This window comes from Schistocerca nitens, chromosome 11, assembly GCF_023898315.1.
Source record: "Schistocerca nitens isolate TAMUIC-IGC-003100 chromosome 11, iqSchNite1.1, whole genome shotgun sequence".
In the NCBI taxonomy this organism is placed as follows: Eukaryota; Metazoa; Arthropoda; class Insecta; order Orthoptera; family Acrididae; genus Schistocerca; species Schistocerca nitens.
In genome coordinates this window covers 50,902,356-50,919,514 of record NC_064624.1, presented here as the reverse complement: position 1 = coordinate 50,919,514, position 17,159 = coordinate 50,902,356, and the positions used below count along the sequence as shown (strand labels likewise).

Below are 17,159 nucleotides of genomic sequence, written 5' to 3'. Positions count from 1 at the left end.
AATCTGATGTAGCCTTCTCCCACAGGAATTTACCTCTGAAGTGTAACTAATGCTAATCTAACACTGCTAATTATGGGAATTACTAATAGATTAGTTTGTATGTATGATTTGCTCAGGTGACTACCACTATTTCATACGTAATTTCAAAGTAACAAGTGGGGTACACATCAGTGATTTCAGTGCCAACCACATGACATGGTTTTCCAGGCCACACAACCAGCAACACACTATTCTCCACACTTGCATTGACAGCAGCACTCCATGCAGTGGGCACTATCTCTGCACCTCTGGCCCAGGTGCTATGGAGGCATCCTGTACGACCTGTGATCTCTTGGGTTGCATATGAAGGCCAGTACTGCCTTTTGCATTTTCATGGTAACTGGTTACCAACTACAAGCCAGCCACTTTGACAACTACAGCTATGCCTTAGGACACCCTACAGTTCATTGTTTTGGCCAATCTTCTGATTTGCACATCCCTGACTACTATGCATGGTGTTATTTCTGTAAAACCCTTCTTGTGGAACAACACTACTGGTGTTCCACTTATTGTCCTGTCTACTTTTGATGCCAATGCATCCCTTTAATTTGTTCAAAATGGCATAATAGGAGTCTCTGTGACCTGAAGTCTTGGTCTGTTAGCTGTGAATCACCTACACTCCTTTACATACTGTGAGCTGTCAGTAGCATGATAGTTTGGTTCCTTGACCTGTAAGCTTGTATAGTCTTTCTCTAATTTTATTTCTGTGACATGTTTATCAATGTGAGCATCTCTTTCCCTTAGCAAGGTCATAAAGCATATTTAAACAAATAATCTTTCTTCTTTAGATCTGCCAGGACTCAAATGTTGAGGTTGGCTTCACCTGTGAACGATCATTCACCAAAAGCCATACACAGGGTTTTTCTATAACTGAAAAATTTGTAACTAATACAACAGGCACCACAGAAGCTGCCACAATATGTACAGGTTGTGGCCTAAGTATCAGGGCTGATCTACAACATACAAATTTTATCAAAACCAAAAAAATTTTTATGACAAAATCAAGAATAACTATTATTCACACAGAAGATAAGAACAGCAAAATGACCTACACTATTAGAACTTACACTTAATATAAATGTGAATTAGGTTTATCCATCACACACAGCCATTATACAATATAGTTGATATCAACAAGGGCTACAGAAAACAGGATTATACCAGCAACCAGTCCCCTTCCACTTCTGTTTACAACAGTCAGCACATAACAGATGATATGAAAGTCAAGTTCCGGAGTAAAAAAATACTCTACAATTACGAACAGCAAAAAGTTCCAGAAAACTGACAATCTGTGCTAATTCCACTGTAATACATCATTTACTCTACACAATTAACAAAAGACTCATTACTTGACTACATGCAATACATTAGAGATGTGAATACTTACAATATCCTCAGTGACATTAATTTCCAAATTCAATTCAGGATCCTCCTTGATAAAATCAGTGGACCAAGATATTCCAAATGGATCTTTAACAGACTGCATGAAAAAAAAATGCTCAATTATAACTGCTTGCTAACTTCTAACACAGTTCTCAATATTACTTTCTTATGAATATCATCCAACTCTGCAGAGATTCTAATCAACTGGAAAGAGTGAGTGTCACAATTCATCCAAAACAGTTCTAATGTCTCTGATTTTGCTATCAGCCATTGTGTAGTATTTATTTGGTATACTTTCACTTTCTATTCCTATCACATAATCCATTCTGATTTCAGTGGCACTGTGGCCTGCTCAATCGGGTGGTCATACTCCCATATGCAAACTTGATATATGAGTGTGTGGCAACATTTCAAAATTAAACTCAGATAATAGAGAAACCCCAATAATCTTCCAGCTGTAAAGCAAAAAATAAGAGGGCTTTTCAGTCTTTAATCAAATGATTATGGCATTCTCTACATCATCATCATCAAAATTAACAAAATTTAATGCTATTTACACAGCTTCTTGCTCTTCACCAAATATTTTCAGTGCCTACTCTTTGGGAAACCATGCACATTTATGTCATGTGTACTGGAGGGAAATCAGAAGGAATTACACACAGCCACTGCAGGATTTCAGTAATAATGTAAATATTACAGTAAATAGTGACTGGGAACTCTAAACTATACCCCAACACATATAGTTCCAGATCTTCTGTTACAGCACTGTGACACAGAGACATGTAACGAGATTAAGTGTCTTCCAAGATGAAGTCTTCCTTGCTCTGTTGATACCAATCATTTACTTAATGCATTCATTGCATACAATCATAATAAAAAATTAATACAAGGGTAATGGTTCGTAAAAATATGCTTGTTACAAGTTCTGTTAAAATACTATTGGTGATAAACATGAAATAACACATCTAACTAGAGTCAACTGGAAGACTACAAACATTCTTGAAAATAGCTGGTATCATAGGTTACAATTGCACACCATCCATGATAGTTTAGCTTGAATGCCCCATATTTGTGTCATGACATTCTTACTACACTTCCTACACAATAAAGTGCTTGTGTGAAAACTTACATTATGCTCTGATCCATCAGCATGTTGTTTCAGTTCGGGATCTTGCTTTACCGAAACACTAGGTCCTTCAGTCTTTAATGGGTCTTCAAGAAACTGAAAAAAGCAAGAAAGTTAAGTGATCAAGGCTTCTGTGTCTTGTTCCAAATGGCTCTCTCTTAGAGGAGCAGGAAAACAGGAGAGAGAGAGAGAGAGAGAGAAACATTCAAACAGATCTTGTGTAGAAACTGTCATGGCCGTAACACTAATAATCACATATATTCAACAATTTGAAATAGGCAGCAAGAAAATGTGGTGCCACATTTCAAATATTTGAAACCGAATCTTTGTTTATTCTTGAAGACAGGCACAACAGTAAGTGATTGACCCCGAAATATCGATCAAAATTATTTCTTACATACCAAGCAGCTACCAGCATACACAGCAACCACACATACTACAAAAGTGGATGTGTTTTACATCACCTCCTAAACCACTGGTTCGACTACAACCAGGTACATGTATTACTTACTATCTAGACTAAAATACTGAGAAGGTAAGAACCAGCAACCTCCCATGGAGGTGGGCAGGATGATGTGGAGAGAGGAACGGAAGAACAGACAGAGAGAGAGAGAGAGAGAGAGAGAGAGAGAGATAGAGAGAGAGAGAGAGAGAGAGAGAGGTGGCAGAAACAGATGGACAGAGAGGGGTAGCAGATGGACAGAGGTGGTTGGCTGACTGAATGATTAAAGGCACCAAACTACTAGGTCAACTGTCCTTCCTCAAACAGGCAGGTGGATCTACACAACTGTAGAGAGAGAGACCCTACCACACACAATTCAGAGGAAGAAAGCCCAATGTCTATGAGAGGTCAGTGAAACCGATATAAGGGACAAAAGAAAAAATGAACACAGAGGATGGAAGACAGGCAAGCAAGCCCAGACAGCCACAGCCTGGTCTGTGCAGAGGAGGCAACAGTGTTCTGCCAACCTGTCTATGGGTCTCAATAGCAAGGATGGAGAGTACAGCAAAATGTAGACTACTGTTGAATGGGAATGACGACAGTGGGATGTGTCCTCCCACTGGAAGAGATGACCACAAGTCAGTCAGGTATGGCTGATGTGGAGCTGGCAAAGGACAGTAGAATACTTCTGAGAGGCCTGCACGAAAGGACCTACAAGGATTCGTAGTCTTCCTTATCACTGGTAGTTTGAAGTTAGAGTGATCCATTCCATATTTCAGGTTCCTAAAACTTGATGGTGTAATACCAATCAGAGGTCTGTTTCCAGAATACTGATCACCAGAGCTGGTTTACTGGTAGTCAGTTTGGCCTAGCTACCAGCAATGTTCATTCCCAGGGATCCCAACAATCGTCACTGAGCATCCACCTTCCTTAAGAGAATACTGGGATTACTGATTAGCAATAACCATGGGATGCTGAGGGTAATACTGGGTAAGAGCTTCTAAACTGGTCAAGAGGTTGTGGCAGATGAAGGACCCACCACTGGAGGGAAGGATATGCTCAAGAGCATGAGAGATGGCTAATAACACTACAGCTTCTGGCAAGGAAGGCAGTTCAGTATGACCCATGACAGTGTAAGCAAAGCCCATGTGATCAGCAACCATCAAGCAATCTGTATAGACTACTGCTGAAGCCCGGTATGTACCATAAATGGAGAAAAATTGGTGGCAGAAGGCCTCAGGAGGGACCGTGTCTTTCGGACCTCATGATGAGTCAAGACAAAGCTGTGACCAAGGGGTTCCTCACAGAGGTGTACATGAGTGGGCCCAGAGGAGAGATGGAGGAAGAAATAACTGGAATTCAGTGGGGAGGGACAGGGTGTGGACTGCAATCATAATCCCAGATCTGGGCCACCATTGTGGGAGATAGGTTTCCATGTATGGAAAGAGGAACAATAGTTTGGATGCTTAGGAGAGTTGCAAACATAGGTAGCTCAACTGAGAAGCTGTTGTTGGCACCTGGTACACAATGATTGGACCCCAGCCTCCATGAGTAATCTGTCCATAGGACTAGCTCAAAAGGCTCCTGTTGCAAATCAAACCCCAGAGTGGTGTATCTGATCCAGTATCCGCAATGCTGAGGGCGATGCCGAACCATATGCCAGACTCCCATAACCAAGACACAGTTTGATCATGGCTTTGTAAAGCTGCAGAAGGGTAGTGCACTCTGCACCCCTGTTGGTGTTACTCAGGCGACCAAGTGTACTGAGGTGCAGCAAGCACTTTCACTGCAAAAGACTGCAAATTCATGTCAATTAAGAAACAAAGACCAGTCCTAAAACAGTAAGTTCCTGCCACACTGAGTAGTTTGTAATCAAGATAAAGTTCTGGTTGTAGATGAACCATACGATGTTGACAGAAAACCATGACATGAGTTTTGGCAGCTGAAAACCAAAAGCCATGGATGAATGCCCGTGATCGTTTCTTTTGAATGGTGCCTTGTAGTCTACAGTCAGTGACACCCACACTAGAGGAGCAATAGTAAGAGGCAGAAGTAGTCAGCATACAGGGAGGGTGATACTGATGACCTCACAGCTAGAGGTGGCTATTGATGGCTTGTAGAAGCACAAGGACATGCAGTACAGAGCCCTGTAGGACTCCATTCTCTTGGATATGGGGAGTGTTGTGGAAGCACCAACTAGAACCTAGAATATACACTGTGACACGAAATTCTATATAAAAACTGGGAGTGGATCCCAAAGACCCTATTCGCGTGAGGTATCAAGGATATGGTGTCACCTGCTGGTGTCATACAGCTTTTGCAGGTCGTTGAAGACTGCTACAATGCATTGACACTGGGCAAAAGCTGACTGGCTGGCAGACTGTAGGCAAACCACATTATTAGTAGTGAAACAGCTTTGCCAAAAACCACACTGTGATGCAGCCAGAAGACCACGAGACTGAAGGAGCCACACAGCTGTCAGCTCACTGTGCATTCAAGCAATATACAGAGAACATTGGTGGAACTTAATGGGCGATAACTGCTCATCTCTAAAGGTGCTTACCCAGTTCCAGCACTGTGACAATGATGCTTTCTAATTGTTGTGATTGGAACTAGCCCTTGGTCCAGATGAAGTTACAGATGGCAAGGGTATGATGCTGACAATCCACTGATAGGTGCTTGATCATTTGGTTGTCGATGTGACCGGGCCCTGGGGCTGTACCAGGGTAGAGGGCAAGGACACTGATGAATTCCCACTCAATGAATTGAGCTTTATACAGCTCCAGGTGGCACACAGTAAAAGGTGAAGCCAAGAAGTCCACTTGTTTCCTTAAATAAAAGTTCCTTCATTCTGAAAAACAATGCCCTATCATTATTGTACAAAATATAAAACATGTAGATATCATGAGGACTTTCTGCTTCTCTCCAGTGTCACTGTCACAGTCATTATGTAATTAATTATGGATGCTATGTAACTTACAAATTTAATTATTTTACATTTGAATGTGATTGTGAATTTGTCCTACATCTCCACAAATAAAAATAAATATAATCGTTTTGCTTGCACCCTTAGCAATCCTTCAGAAGTCACAAAAAACAACTCACGTATATGCCATCTGGACACCCATGGTTGTTGTCCTAGTAACACAAAACTAAAAACAAATTTTTCACTATAATGAACAGGACTAAGGAATAACTTCTGATGTAAAAAGCTATGACTACTTGTTTATCTGCACTGGACTACAAATTCACAGCTGGTTTACTCTCCACCACTTTCCCTAGTCAAATGGTGTAATGATGCAGTCAAACTTTTGGTACAATTACAGTTGTCACTGAACATCTATACACGCCACCAAAGTTAATTTTACAGCCATTTCCCTCTTGTTACATCCACATTTGTTCTTTCATGATTTTTCTGAAATCTCCTACCTGCATCCACCACATCCAGTATCACAAGTTTATCCCTACAAAAGCAGTGGCATAACAAATTTATTTTTTGGGCCACTGAACTCAGATTCTCATGGCATTTGCTGTAAAAAGCTAATTGAGTGGTACAATGTGTGCAAAACAAATAGAGCACTTCTGCAGTAGCAGTATTAGCATGTGCATAAACATATTTGGGTTAATAATTTTCTTTTACTGTATCTTTCTGTGTGGAAACCAATATTGTAAGCTTTTCTCCATCTCTATTTAGCTTTTGCTTTTTTGTGGGAGTGCGAGAGCCTTGCCCTCAATTTACTAATTTTGTCGTTCATCTTAACCCTGCTGTAGCTGCCAATGCCATCATCTGTTGAAAACCTACCTCGAGGGGAAACATCACCTGTGAGACTTACAAATGGCAGAGTGCATTTGATATTCTGGAGCGAATGTTCTGACGACAACTGAGCCACAAACATAAGGGAAGCAGAGTCGCTGACAGGTAATCAGTTCGAATGCTACAATCTCCGCGATAACTTGGAAGTGATAATAAGTGAACAACTGCATTATCGGATATTACCACAGACTTTAGTCAGTATTGTGCTAAGTGATATTAGAAATATGGGGAGGATGGCTCAGTGTGTTTTACTGCTAAGTGTACCAGTGTTGTATTTTTCAGTGTGAATAAGGTATTTATTCAAGAATAATTGGCATCTGATTTACCTACACCGTAACAATATAATAAAATGGAGCGTTATGTAATAAGGAAAAAAGTAGAAACATCTGACGACTCCGGTCACCATTCAGCTGCAAGAATGCCACCAGATGTAAAGGCAGAGTCCAACACTTCATCAAAACTTCCACAACAAAGTTCATTGACAGATTCATTTAATCCCAAGGATATTGGCAATTATTAGGATATACACTACTGGCCATTAAAATTGCTACACCACGAAGATCACGTGCTACAGATGTGAAATTTAACCGACAGGAAGAAGATGCTGTCATATGCAAATTATTAGTTTTTCAGAGCATTCACACAAGGTTGGAGCCAGTGGCGACACCTACAGTGTGCTGACATGAGGAAAGTTTCCAACCGATTTCTCATACACAAACAGCAGCTGACCAGTGTTACCTGGTGAAACGTTGTTGTGATGCCTCGTGTACAGAGGAGAAATGCGTACCATCACGTTTCTGACTTTGACACAGGTTGGATTGTAGCCTATCGTGATTGCGGTTTATCGTATCGCGACATTGCTGCTCGCGTTGGTCAAGATCCAATGACTTAGCAGAATATGGAATCAGTGGGTTCAATAACACGCATCTTATCTGCATGGCTGTAACAGATCGTGCAGCCACGTCTCGATCCCTGAGTCAACAGATCGGGACGTTTGCAAGATGACAACCATCTGCACGAACAGTTCGACGACGTTTGCAGCAGCATGGACTATCAGCTCGGATACCATGGCTGCAGTTACCCTTGATGCTGCATCACAAACAGGAGTGCCTGCGATGGTGTACTCAACGACGAACCTGGGTGCACGAATGGCAAAACAATGTTTTTCGGATGAACCCACGTTCTGTTTACAGCATCATGATGGTCGCATCTGTGTTTGGCGACATCGCAGTGAACGCACATTGGAAGCATGTATCCGTCATCACCATACTGGTGTATCACCTGGTCTGACGTTTTTTTTTTTTTTTTTTTTGTGGTTTTAGGGCGCAAAACTGCTATGGTCATTAGCGCCCGGTCCGTGACTGAGGAAATAATAAAAACTGAAAATGGAAAACAGCAAAAATGGGAACGAAACTCAAAAAATTGGAGACACTAAAAGCAGAACAAAGCTTAAAAGTCCACTACAGAGAGGGATTGATGGTCCCCGATAAAACTTCAAATGACTGACGTCATTTCACTGTCACAAATAAACTGGAGAACGCGGTCGGCTGAGCGCGTGTCATCTGCTAAAATCGACGATAGATCAGGCGATAGCTGTCGACGGGAGCGTAACGGATTAAAATAGGGGCATTCAATTAAAAGGTGTCTTACCGTCCACAGCTGAGAGCAGTGGGGACAGAGTGGGGGAGGATCGCCGCTTAAAAGATGTTGATGGCTAAAAAGACAGTGCCCTATCCGGAGTCTAGCTAAAATTACCTCCTCCCGACGACGCGTTCGGGAGGAAGAGGTCCAAGCGCAAGGAAGGGCTTTCACTTCCCGCAATTTATTACGGGGAAGTGTTGACCAATGCGCATGCCATAAATGAGCAACTTTGCGACATAAACCGCTCCGTAGATCGGTGAAGGGAAGCGACTGAATAGCTGGCCGAGGTAGAGAGACTGCAGCCTTGGCCGCTATATCGGCCGCCTCATTCCCACAGATACCAGCGTGTCCCGGGAGCCAGAGGAACGCCACTGAGACGCCCCCCAGGTGGAGCAAGCGCAGACAGTCCTGAATCCGGTGGACCAGAGGGTGCACAGGATAAAGAGCTTGCAGACTGAGGAGAGAGCTGAGAGAATCTGAGCAGAGTACGTACTGTATCCGTGGATGGCGGCGGATGTAGTGGACAGCCTGGAGAACAGCGTAAAGCTCCGCAGTATACACCGAACACTGGTCGGGAAGCCGAAATTGATTTGGGGTGTCGCCAACAATATAGGCACTCCCTACACCTAACGACGTTTTCGAGCCGTCGGTGTAAATAAATGTGGCGTCCGTCATTTGTGCACAGAGAGCAGCAAATGCCCGACGATAAACAAGTGTAGGGGTACCATCCTTGGGAAATCGACAAAGGTCACGGAGCAGGCAGATCCGGGGACGGAGCCAAGGCGGTGCTGTACCCCAAGTTGTCAAGAATGTTTTAGGAAAGCGGAAGGAAAGAGAATGGAGCAGTTGACGGAAGCGGACTCCCGGGGGTAGTAGGGAGGAGGAACGGCCTGCATACCCTACATCAAAGGAGGCGTCGAAAAAAAGGTCATGGGCTGGATTAGCAGGCATGGAAGACAGATGGCTAGCATAACGACTCAGGAGGACTGCTCGCCGATTGGACAGCGGAGGTTCAGCAGTCTCAGCATAAAGGCTTTCCACAGGGCTAGTGTAAAAAGCTCCAGACGCTAAACGTAATCCACGGTGGTGGATAGAGTCGAGACGCCGAAGAATAGACGGCCGAGCAGAGGAGTACACTATGCTTCCATAATCCAATTTCGATCGCACTAAGGCGCGATAGAGGCGGAGAAGGACCACTCGGTCCGCTCCCCAGGAGGTACCATTCAGGACACGGAGGATGTTAAGCGATCGCAGACAGCGAGCCGAAAGATAGGAAACGTGGGAGGACCAGCACAGTTTTCTGTCAAACATAAGACCCAAGAATTTAGCGACGTCTGAAAACGGAAGGTTGACAGGTCCGAGATGTAACGAGGGCGGAAGAAACTCCTTATGTCGCCAAAAATTTACACAAACGGTCTTACTGGGAGAAAAACGGACGCCGGTTTCGATGCTCCAAGAGTGGAGGCGATCGAGACATCCTTGAAGACGTCGTTCAAGAAGGCTGGTCCGTTGAGAGCTGTAGTAGATCGCAAAATCGTCCACAAAGAGGGAGCCCGAGACATCAGGAAGGAGACAATCCATAATTGCATTGATGGCAATGGCAAACAGTACAACACTCAGCACGGAGCCCTGGGGTACACCGTTTTCTTGGGAGAAAGTACGGGAGAGAGTAGTGTTCACCCGCACCCTAAATGAGCGCTCTGCCATAAATTCGCGAAGAAAAAGGGGCAACCGCCCTCGAAAGCCCCAAGAGAACAGTGTGCGGAGGATGCCTGTCCTCCAACAAGTATCGTATGCTCTCTCCAGATCAAAAAATATTGCTACTGTTTGGCGTTTCCGGAGAAAATTGTTCATGATATAAGTGGAGAGAGCAACAAGATGGTCAGCGGCAGAACGATGCTTTCGGAATCCGCATTGGGCAGGCGTTAAAAGACTGCGGGATTCCAGCCACCACGCTAGACGGTAATTCACCATACGCTCCAAAACCTTACAAACACTACTCGAGAGAGAAATGGGGCGATAGCTAGAGGGGAGATGTTTGTCCTTTCCAGGTTTCGGAATGGGAACGACGATAGCTTCCCGCCAGCGTCTGGGAAAAGTACTGTCGGTCCAAATTCGATTGTAAAGGCGAAGGAGGTAGTGCAGACTATGGGTTGATAAATGCTGCAACATTAGGACGTGGATACCATCCGGTCCTGGGGCGGAGTAGCGAGAAGAAGAGAGTGCATGTTGGAGTTCCCGCATAGAGAAAACAGTATTATAGCTTTCGCGATTTTGAGAGGAGAAAGCAAAAGGCCGCACTTCCGCTGCACGTTTCTTCGGGAGAAACGCTGGCGGGTAATTGGAAGAGCTCGAAATCTCAGCAAAGTGCTGACCCAACGAGTTAGAAATTGCGACGGGGTCCACTAATGTATGATGCGCGATAGTGAGCCCAGAGACCGGGGAGAAACTAGGCGCGCCTGAGAACCGTCGAAGCCGGCTCCAAACGTCCGAGGAGGGAGTGAAGGTGTTAAAGGAGCTAATAAAGAATTTCCAGCTGGCCTTCTTGCTATCGCGGATGACGCGACGGCATCACGCACGGAGCTGCTTATAGCGGATACAGTTGGCCAAAGTAGGATGGTGGCGGAAAATGCGAAGAGCACGTCGCCGCTCACGTATTGCATCACGGCATGCCTCGTTCCACCAAGGAACTGGGGGGCGCCGGGGCACGTCGGAGGTGCGTGGTATTGAATGTTCCGCAGCCGTAAGAATAACGTCGGTAATATGGGTGACCTCATCGTCGACGCTGGGAAAGTGTCTGTCGTCGAATGTCGCTAGAGACGAAAAAAGTGTCCAATCAGCTTGGGCGAACTTCCAGCGTCGCGGGCGCATGTATGGCAGTTGAGGCTGCAGTCTAAGGACACATGGAAAGTGGTCACTCGAGTGTGTATCATCAAGGGCGAACCATTCAAAGCGCCGAGCTAGCGGAACAGTACCGACCGCAAGGTCCAAATGAGATAAATTGGTCGTGGAGGCAGACAAAAATGTAGGGACCCCAGTGTTGAGGCAAACTAGATCCGCTTGATGGAAGACGTCTAGCAATAGTGAGCCACGTAGACAAGGATGTGGAGATCCCCAAAGCGGGTGGTGGGCATTAAAGTCCCCAACCAGCAAATAGGGGGGTGGAAGCTGACCAAGGAGATGAAGGAGATCAGCTCGTGCCATTGGTGTGGACGAGGGAATGTATACCGTGCAAAGAGAAAAGGTATATCCAGAAAGGGAAAGGCGGACAGCGACTGCTTGGAATGGAGTGTTTAAGTGGATCGGGTGATAATGGAGAGTATCATGGAGAAGAATCATGAGGCCACCATGGGCTGGAGTGCCTTCAACAGAGGGGAGATCATATCGGACAGACTGAAAATGAGGGAGAACAAAGCGGTCATGGGGACGCAGCTTTGTTTCCTGAAGACAGAAGACGACCGGCGAGTAGGGTCATAAGAGGATCGACAATTAATCCCTATTGGCTCGAATGCCGCGGATATTCCAGTGGATAATGGACATGGGGTGAACAGAAAATGGAGGAATGGGACCAAAGTTGCTGTCAACTCAACGACTGTTCAGAGCTTGCGACCGACAGCATGGAATGGCATTCAGCCGAAGGCAGAAGATCCTGATCCATAGGTTGGTCAGGAGCAGCTCCTGCCACCAGCGATCGGCCGGTTGACCGGCCACCAGCAGTGCGCCTCGGCGACACAGAAGACGGCCGAGGGCGATTTCCGCCAGGTGGAGCTGTAGATGGGACACGCCTTGGCGGAGAAGGAGAGGAACTGGGTTTCTTTGTAGCCTTCTTAGAAGTATGATGTTTAGATGAAGGAGGAACCGATGGTTGTGAAGTTGCGGTACGTAAAAACTCTTCACGAGTATGCTCTTTTTTGGAAGTCTTGGTGTCCGACTTTTGGGCTCGTGATTTAGCAGAACCTGACGAAGGGTGAGCCATAGATTGGGCAGGCGAAAGTGGCGAGGTTGAACGGGCGATCTTTGCGCTGGCCGATCTGACAACCGTGGCACTAAAAGCGAAGTCGCAAGTCTGCATGGCCGCCTCCTTAGTTGGCCGAGGAGAAGCAAGGACAGTGCTGTATTTTCCTGTCGGAGGCATGGTGGGCTGGCGACTGGCGAACAATTTTCGAGCAGCAAAGGTCGACACCTTTTCCTTCACTCTTATTTCCTGGATGAGTTTTTCGTCCTTAAAAATGGGGCAATCTCGAGATGAGGCAGCGTGGGCACCCATACAGTTGATGCAGCGAGGGGACGGAGGTGGGCAAGCACCCTCATGGGCATCCTTGCCACACGTAACACATTTGGCCGGATTGGAACAGGACTGGCTGGTGTGATTGAACCGCTGACATCGATAGTAACGCGTAGGGTTGGGGACATAAGGGCGAACGGAAATTATCTCATAGCCTGCTTTGATTTTCGATGGAAGTTGAACTCTGTCAAATGTCAAGAAGACAGTGCGGGTTGGAATGATGTTCGTGTCTACCCTTTTCATAACTCGATGAACAGCCGTTACGCCCTGGTCAGAGAGGTAGTGCTGAATTTCTTCGTTAGACAATCCATCGAGGGAGCGCGTATAAACGACTCCACGCGAGGAATTCAAGGTACGGTGCGGTTCCACCCGGACAGGGAAAGTGTGGAGCAGAGACGTACGCAGCAATTTTTGTGCCTGGAGGGCACTGTGTGTTTCCAACAACAGAGTGCCATTCCGTAATCTGGAACAAGACTTTACAGGACCTGCAATTGCGTCGACACCTTTCTGAGTAATGAAAGGGTTGACCGTGGAGAAGTCGTGACCTTCGTCAGACCGAGAAACAACAAGGAACTGTGGCAACGATGGAAGAACTGTCTGTGGCTGAGACTCAGTGAACGTTCGTTTGTGAGCAGACATAGTGGAAGGTGAGGAAACCATTGCGGAAGAATCCCCCATGATTACCGGCGTCTCCGATGGCGCGCTCCTCCCTTGTGGGGGCCCTCACTGAGGGCACCCCCGCCTTAGGTGATTGTTCACACCTCAGGTCACACCTCCCGACAAACGGACGGAGGGACCAATCGGCACTTTCGGAAGGTATCAGCTCGGGTAATCACCCCTCCCTGGGCCTGGCCGTTACCAGGGGGTACGTACGTGTCCTACCTGTCTACCCGGGGCGGGGAATTACGCGTTACCCCGTCACCGGCTACGCATGGAAGTGCGTGGGTCGGCCTTCAGACACGCACAGGGAGGAAAAAAGAGAAAGGGAAAGGAAAGAAGAGGGGTCTCAAACGCCGCAGCGGAGAATAGGGTAAAGAGAAGAGGGAAGGAAAAGAGAAGGAAAAGAGAAGGACAGAGGAAGGACGAAGACTTGCAATTAGAGAAAGCAAGGAATTTGTAACGGTGTAGAGCGTCCGTCTCCGGACGTAGGCACAAACATTACTCCCAGAGGGGGAGAAAGAGAAGGAAAGAGCCAGAGGTGAGGGGGAGGGGCGAAGATGGGGGAGGGGGAAGGATGAGGAAAGGGAAGGTATGCAGCCCGGAAAGGAAGTAGGGCCACATTAGCTCGGGGTCCCGTGCTCACTACGCACGTGTCCACAAAAGAGTTGTGAACCCCCTGGGGGGTGGTCTGACGGTATGGGGTGCCACTGGTTACACGTCTCTGTCACCTCTTGTTCGCATTGACGGCTCTTTGAACAGGGATGTTGCATTTCAGATGTGTTACAACCCATGGCTCTACCCGTCATTCGATCCCTGCGAAACCCTACATTTTGGCAGGATAATGCACGACCGCATGTTGCAGGTCCTGTTTGGGCCTTTCTGGATACAGAAAATGTTCGACTGCTGCCCTGACCAGCACATTCTCCAGATCTCTCACCAATTGAAAATGTCTGGTCAATGGTGGCCGAGCAACTGGCTCGTCACAATACGCCAGTCACTACTCTTGATGAACTGCGGTATCGTGTTCAAGCGGCAGCTGTGCCTCAACATGCCATCCAATGTCAGTTTGACTCAATGCCTAGGCATATCAAGGAGGTTATTACGGCCAGAGGTGCTTGTTTGGGTACTGATATCTCAGGATCTATGCACCCAAACTGCGTGAAAATGTAACCACATGTCACTTCTAGTATAATATATATGTCCAATGAATACCTGTTTATCATCTGAATTTCTTCTTGGTGTAGCAATTTTAATGGCCAGTAGTGTATTAGCATCAGGAAATATTAGTAGTGATGATATAAAACACAAGCTTCTCACAGCTCCAAGGAAAAATGGAAAAGGTTATGTCGTTCCTACTTCTGAGCACAACAATAGAGGGTGGGTGGAACATACACAAAGCACTATCATCATTTTGAACAGTATCCACAGCTGGTGTTCTCACAAGTTAAATAGGACTTCTTTGCATTAACTGTTCAATTTTTGTGAATAATAAAATGGTTGGAGGAAAGAAATCGACTATCGCCAAGACACTTGTGACTGAACCACTAACAAAGTTTGCCAATCTTATAGACAGTAATCTTGAGACTCACTCTCAGCTCTAGTACCATGTTGAAGCGTCAACAGATGCAAAATTATTTTTGGCAACATGAGGAATGCAAACTTGATGTCATAAATAAATTGTCAAGACAGAGAATGGAAAGCATTATGGAAAACAGAGACCATCTTGTACCTATAACAAAAACAATCATATTTCATGGAAAGCAAAGTACTCCCCTGTGGGGGATAGAGATGATGGGAGTCTATCAGAAAACGATAATGATTGTGAAAGTATAGTGAGTAACACGGGAAACTTAAGAGCTCTTCTAAGATTTAGAATTGACAATGGAGACTTGCAACTAAAACATGACCTTGAGACCACTAAAGTGATTGCCACTTAAATATGTAAAACAATGGGGAAAAAACTTATTTCATGCTGTGAAAAAGTGATATTATCGAGACTACTGGAGGAAACCAAAGATTCTTGTTATTTCAGCATAATCTTCGACGAGACTACAGACAGAGTGCACATTCTCCAACTGAGTTTAGCTGCAAGGTATGTTGATCGTGATAGCAAATTACAGGAAAGATTTTTGGGTTTCATTGACATCAATAAAGATAATGATTGTAGTGGAAACATTGACAATGAACCTCTAGAGAGTTAAGATGAAGAGCGTAGCATTACTTGTGAACTATTAGGTTTTCGTGTATCTGCCTCCGTCGCATATGAAATCTGGTGTAAGTTCTATTGGCCAGCTCCGTACTGTGGCTTGTATGCATTAACAAAAGTTGTTAGTTGGGCTCAAAGGGCATCCTAGGCTCAATTTTGTCTGTTGGCCGAAGTGTCAATGAACATCTGTTAATGAGACAAAAGAACATCTTTTAATTTCTAGAGTCAAGCTGTGGATGAACTACTAACACCTAATTTGGAGCAGAGTTTAAGATTCAGATCAGACCTTCTATTAGTTTTGTGATCTCCACTACATATTCTGTGAAAAATGGTAGGGCTCCTATGTAGTGGCGATGAGTATGTTTTGGAAATGTAATCTCATGTTTACAAAACTTGTGTAGATTCGCGCAGTCTACTGCACAGTCATCTTTTGTTTGTTTTGAATGGCCAGCAACTGCTTGTCTCAGAGGTTCAAACTGCAGTATGTGAAACACCAGCAGGGCACTGTAAGGGACGCACAATTACCTACTGAAATAAGAAAATTTTATTCACACCAGTAGAAGATACCAAGTATTGGTAATCAATCACTTAATGCTCCCAATATGTGTTGAAGCTGCGTTCAGCTGCAGTGATGCAGATGCACAACGAGCGAGTGCTGACTGTAATGGCACAGCGAGAGTAGGAATATTGCACTGACCGAATGTTTGTCCCCATTATTGTGGGTTTCACCAGCAAGCAAAATTATACCATATTGTGACAAATGTTTTTACCAAGAAATGATCATAAATATGGAATTCCATTATTACACATTCATGTCCACAACACTGACCAAAGGATTGCAGTAAGGAAAACATGTTCGGATTGTTGGAACAGGATGTGATGATACATAGACAAGTCCGAAAGAAAGGACACCACATATATAATTAAGGTGATGTCAGACAATGATCGTTTCAGTGTAGATGCACACCATGCTCGAACTCTTACAGGAACCAGTGAGACACCATTGTAATGAGGATCATTAGCATGAGCACTGCATCAGTAGTGTGTGAATAAGTTGAGAATTTGGGTCTGACAGGAAGCATGCTAGAGTAATCCATGCATATGTGATGACCACTGCGACCAGATGGCATAGTCGTCTGCATGGAACTCTGATTCAAATCCTGGTCCAGCACAAATTTTCAACCATCCCCATTGATGTAAATTAATGCCCACAGGCAACTAATGTCTCTACTTCCTTTTTGCCCTTAGTCATTGTGGCTGCAGGATCAAAATACTGTCTGTGCCCTTCGACATGTCCAAAACAATAGACAACATAAACATATTTGATCTGTGTAAGGATTAGATATAGATTAAAATTTATTTTGCAGTGATATTGATGCCTTCCATTTATGTTCGGCAAAAATTTGTAACTTTACTTTGGACTAACTTTCATGACCTTATTTAATCAAAAATCTCTACTCCTTCACTGTAGCATTCTCGAGCAGGCAAATTCTGGCTGAAACAACACCCATAGCGGTCAAAACCGAGTAACATGTATGAATTAGGATACAATTATTTAAAAAA

At 44.9% G+C, this 17,159-nt stretch overlaps 1 protein-coding gene across 1 annotated transcript in view; it reads right to left on the bottom strand.

Moving 5' to 3' along the window:
- Positions 1 to 17,159, bottom strand: part of LOC126213122 (uncharacterized) — a 78,507-nt gene that overhangs the window by 19,412 nt on the left and 41,936 nt on the right. The window contains exons 5-6 of the mRNA XM_049940731.1: positions 2,552 to 2,644; positions 1,427 to 1,519 (exon numbers count right to left, since the gene is read on the bottom strand). Of these exons, the coding sequence (XP_049796688.1) occupies positions 1,427 to 1,519; positions 2,552 to 2,644 (186 nt within the window). The remainder of the gene's footprint in view (positions 1 to 1,426; positions 1,520 to 2,551; positions 2,645 to 17,159) is intronic.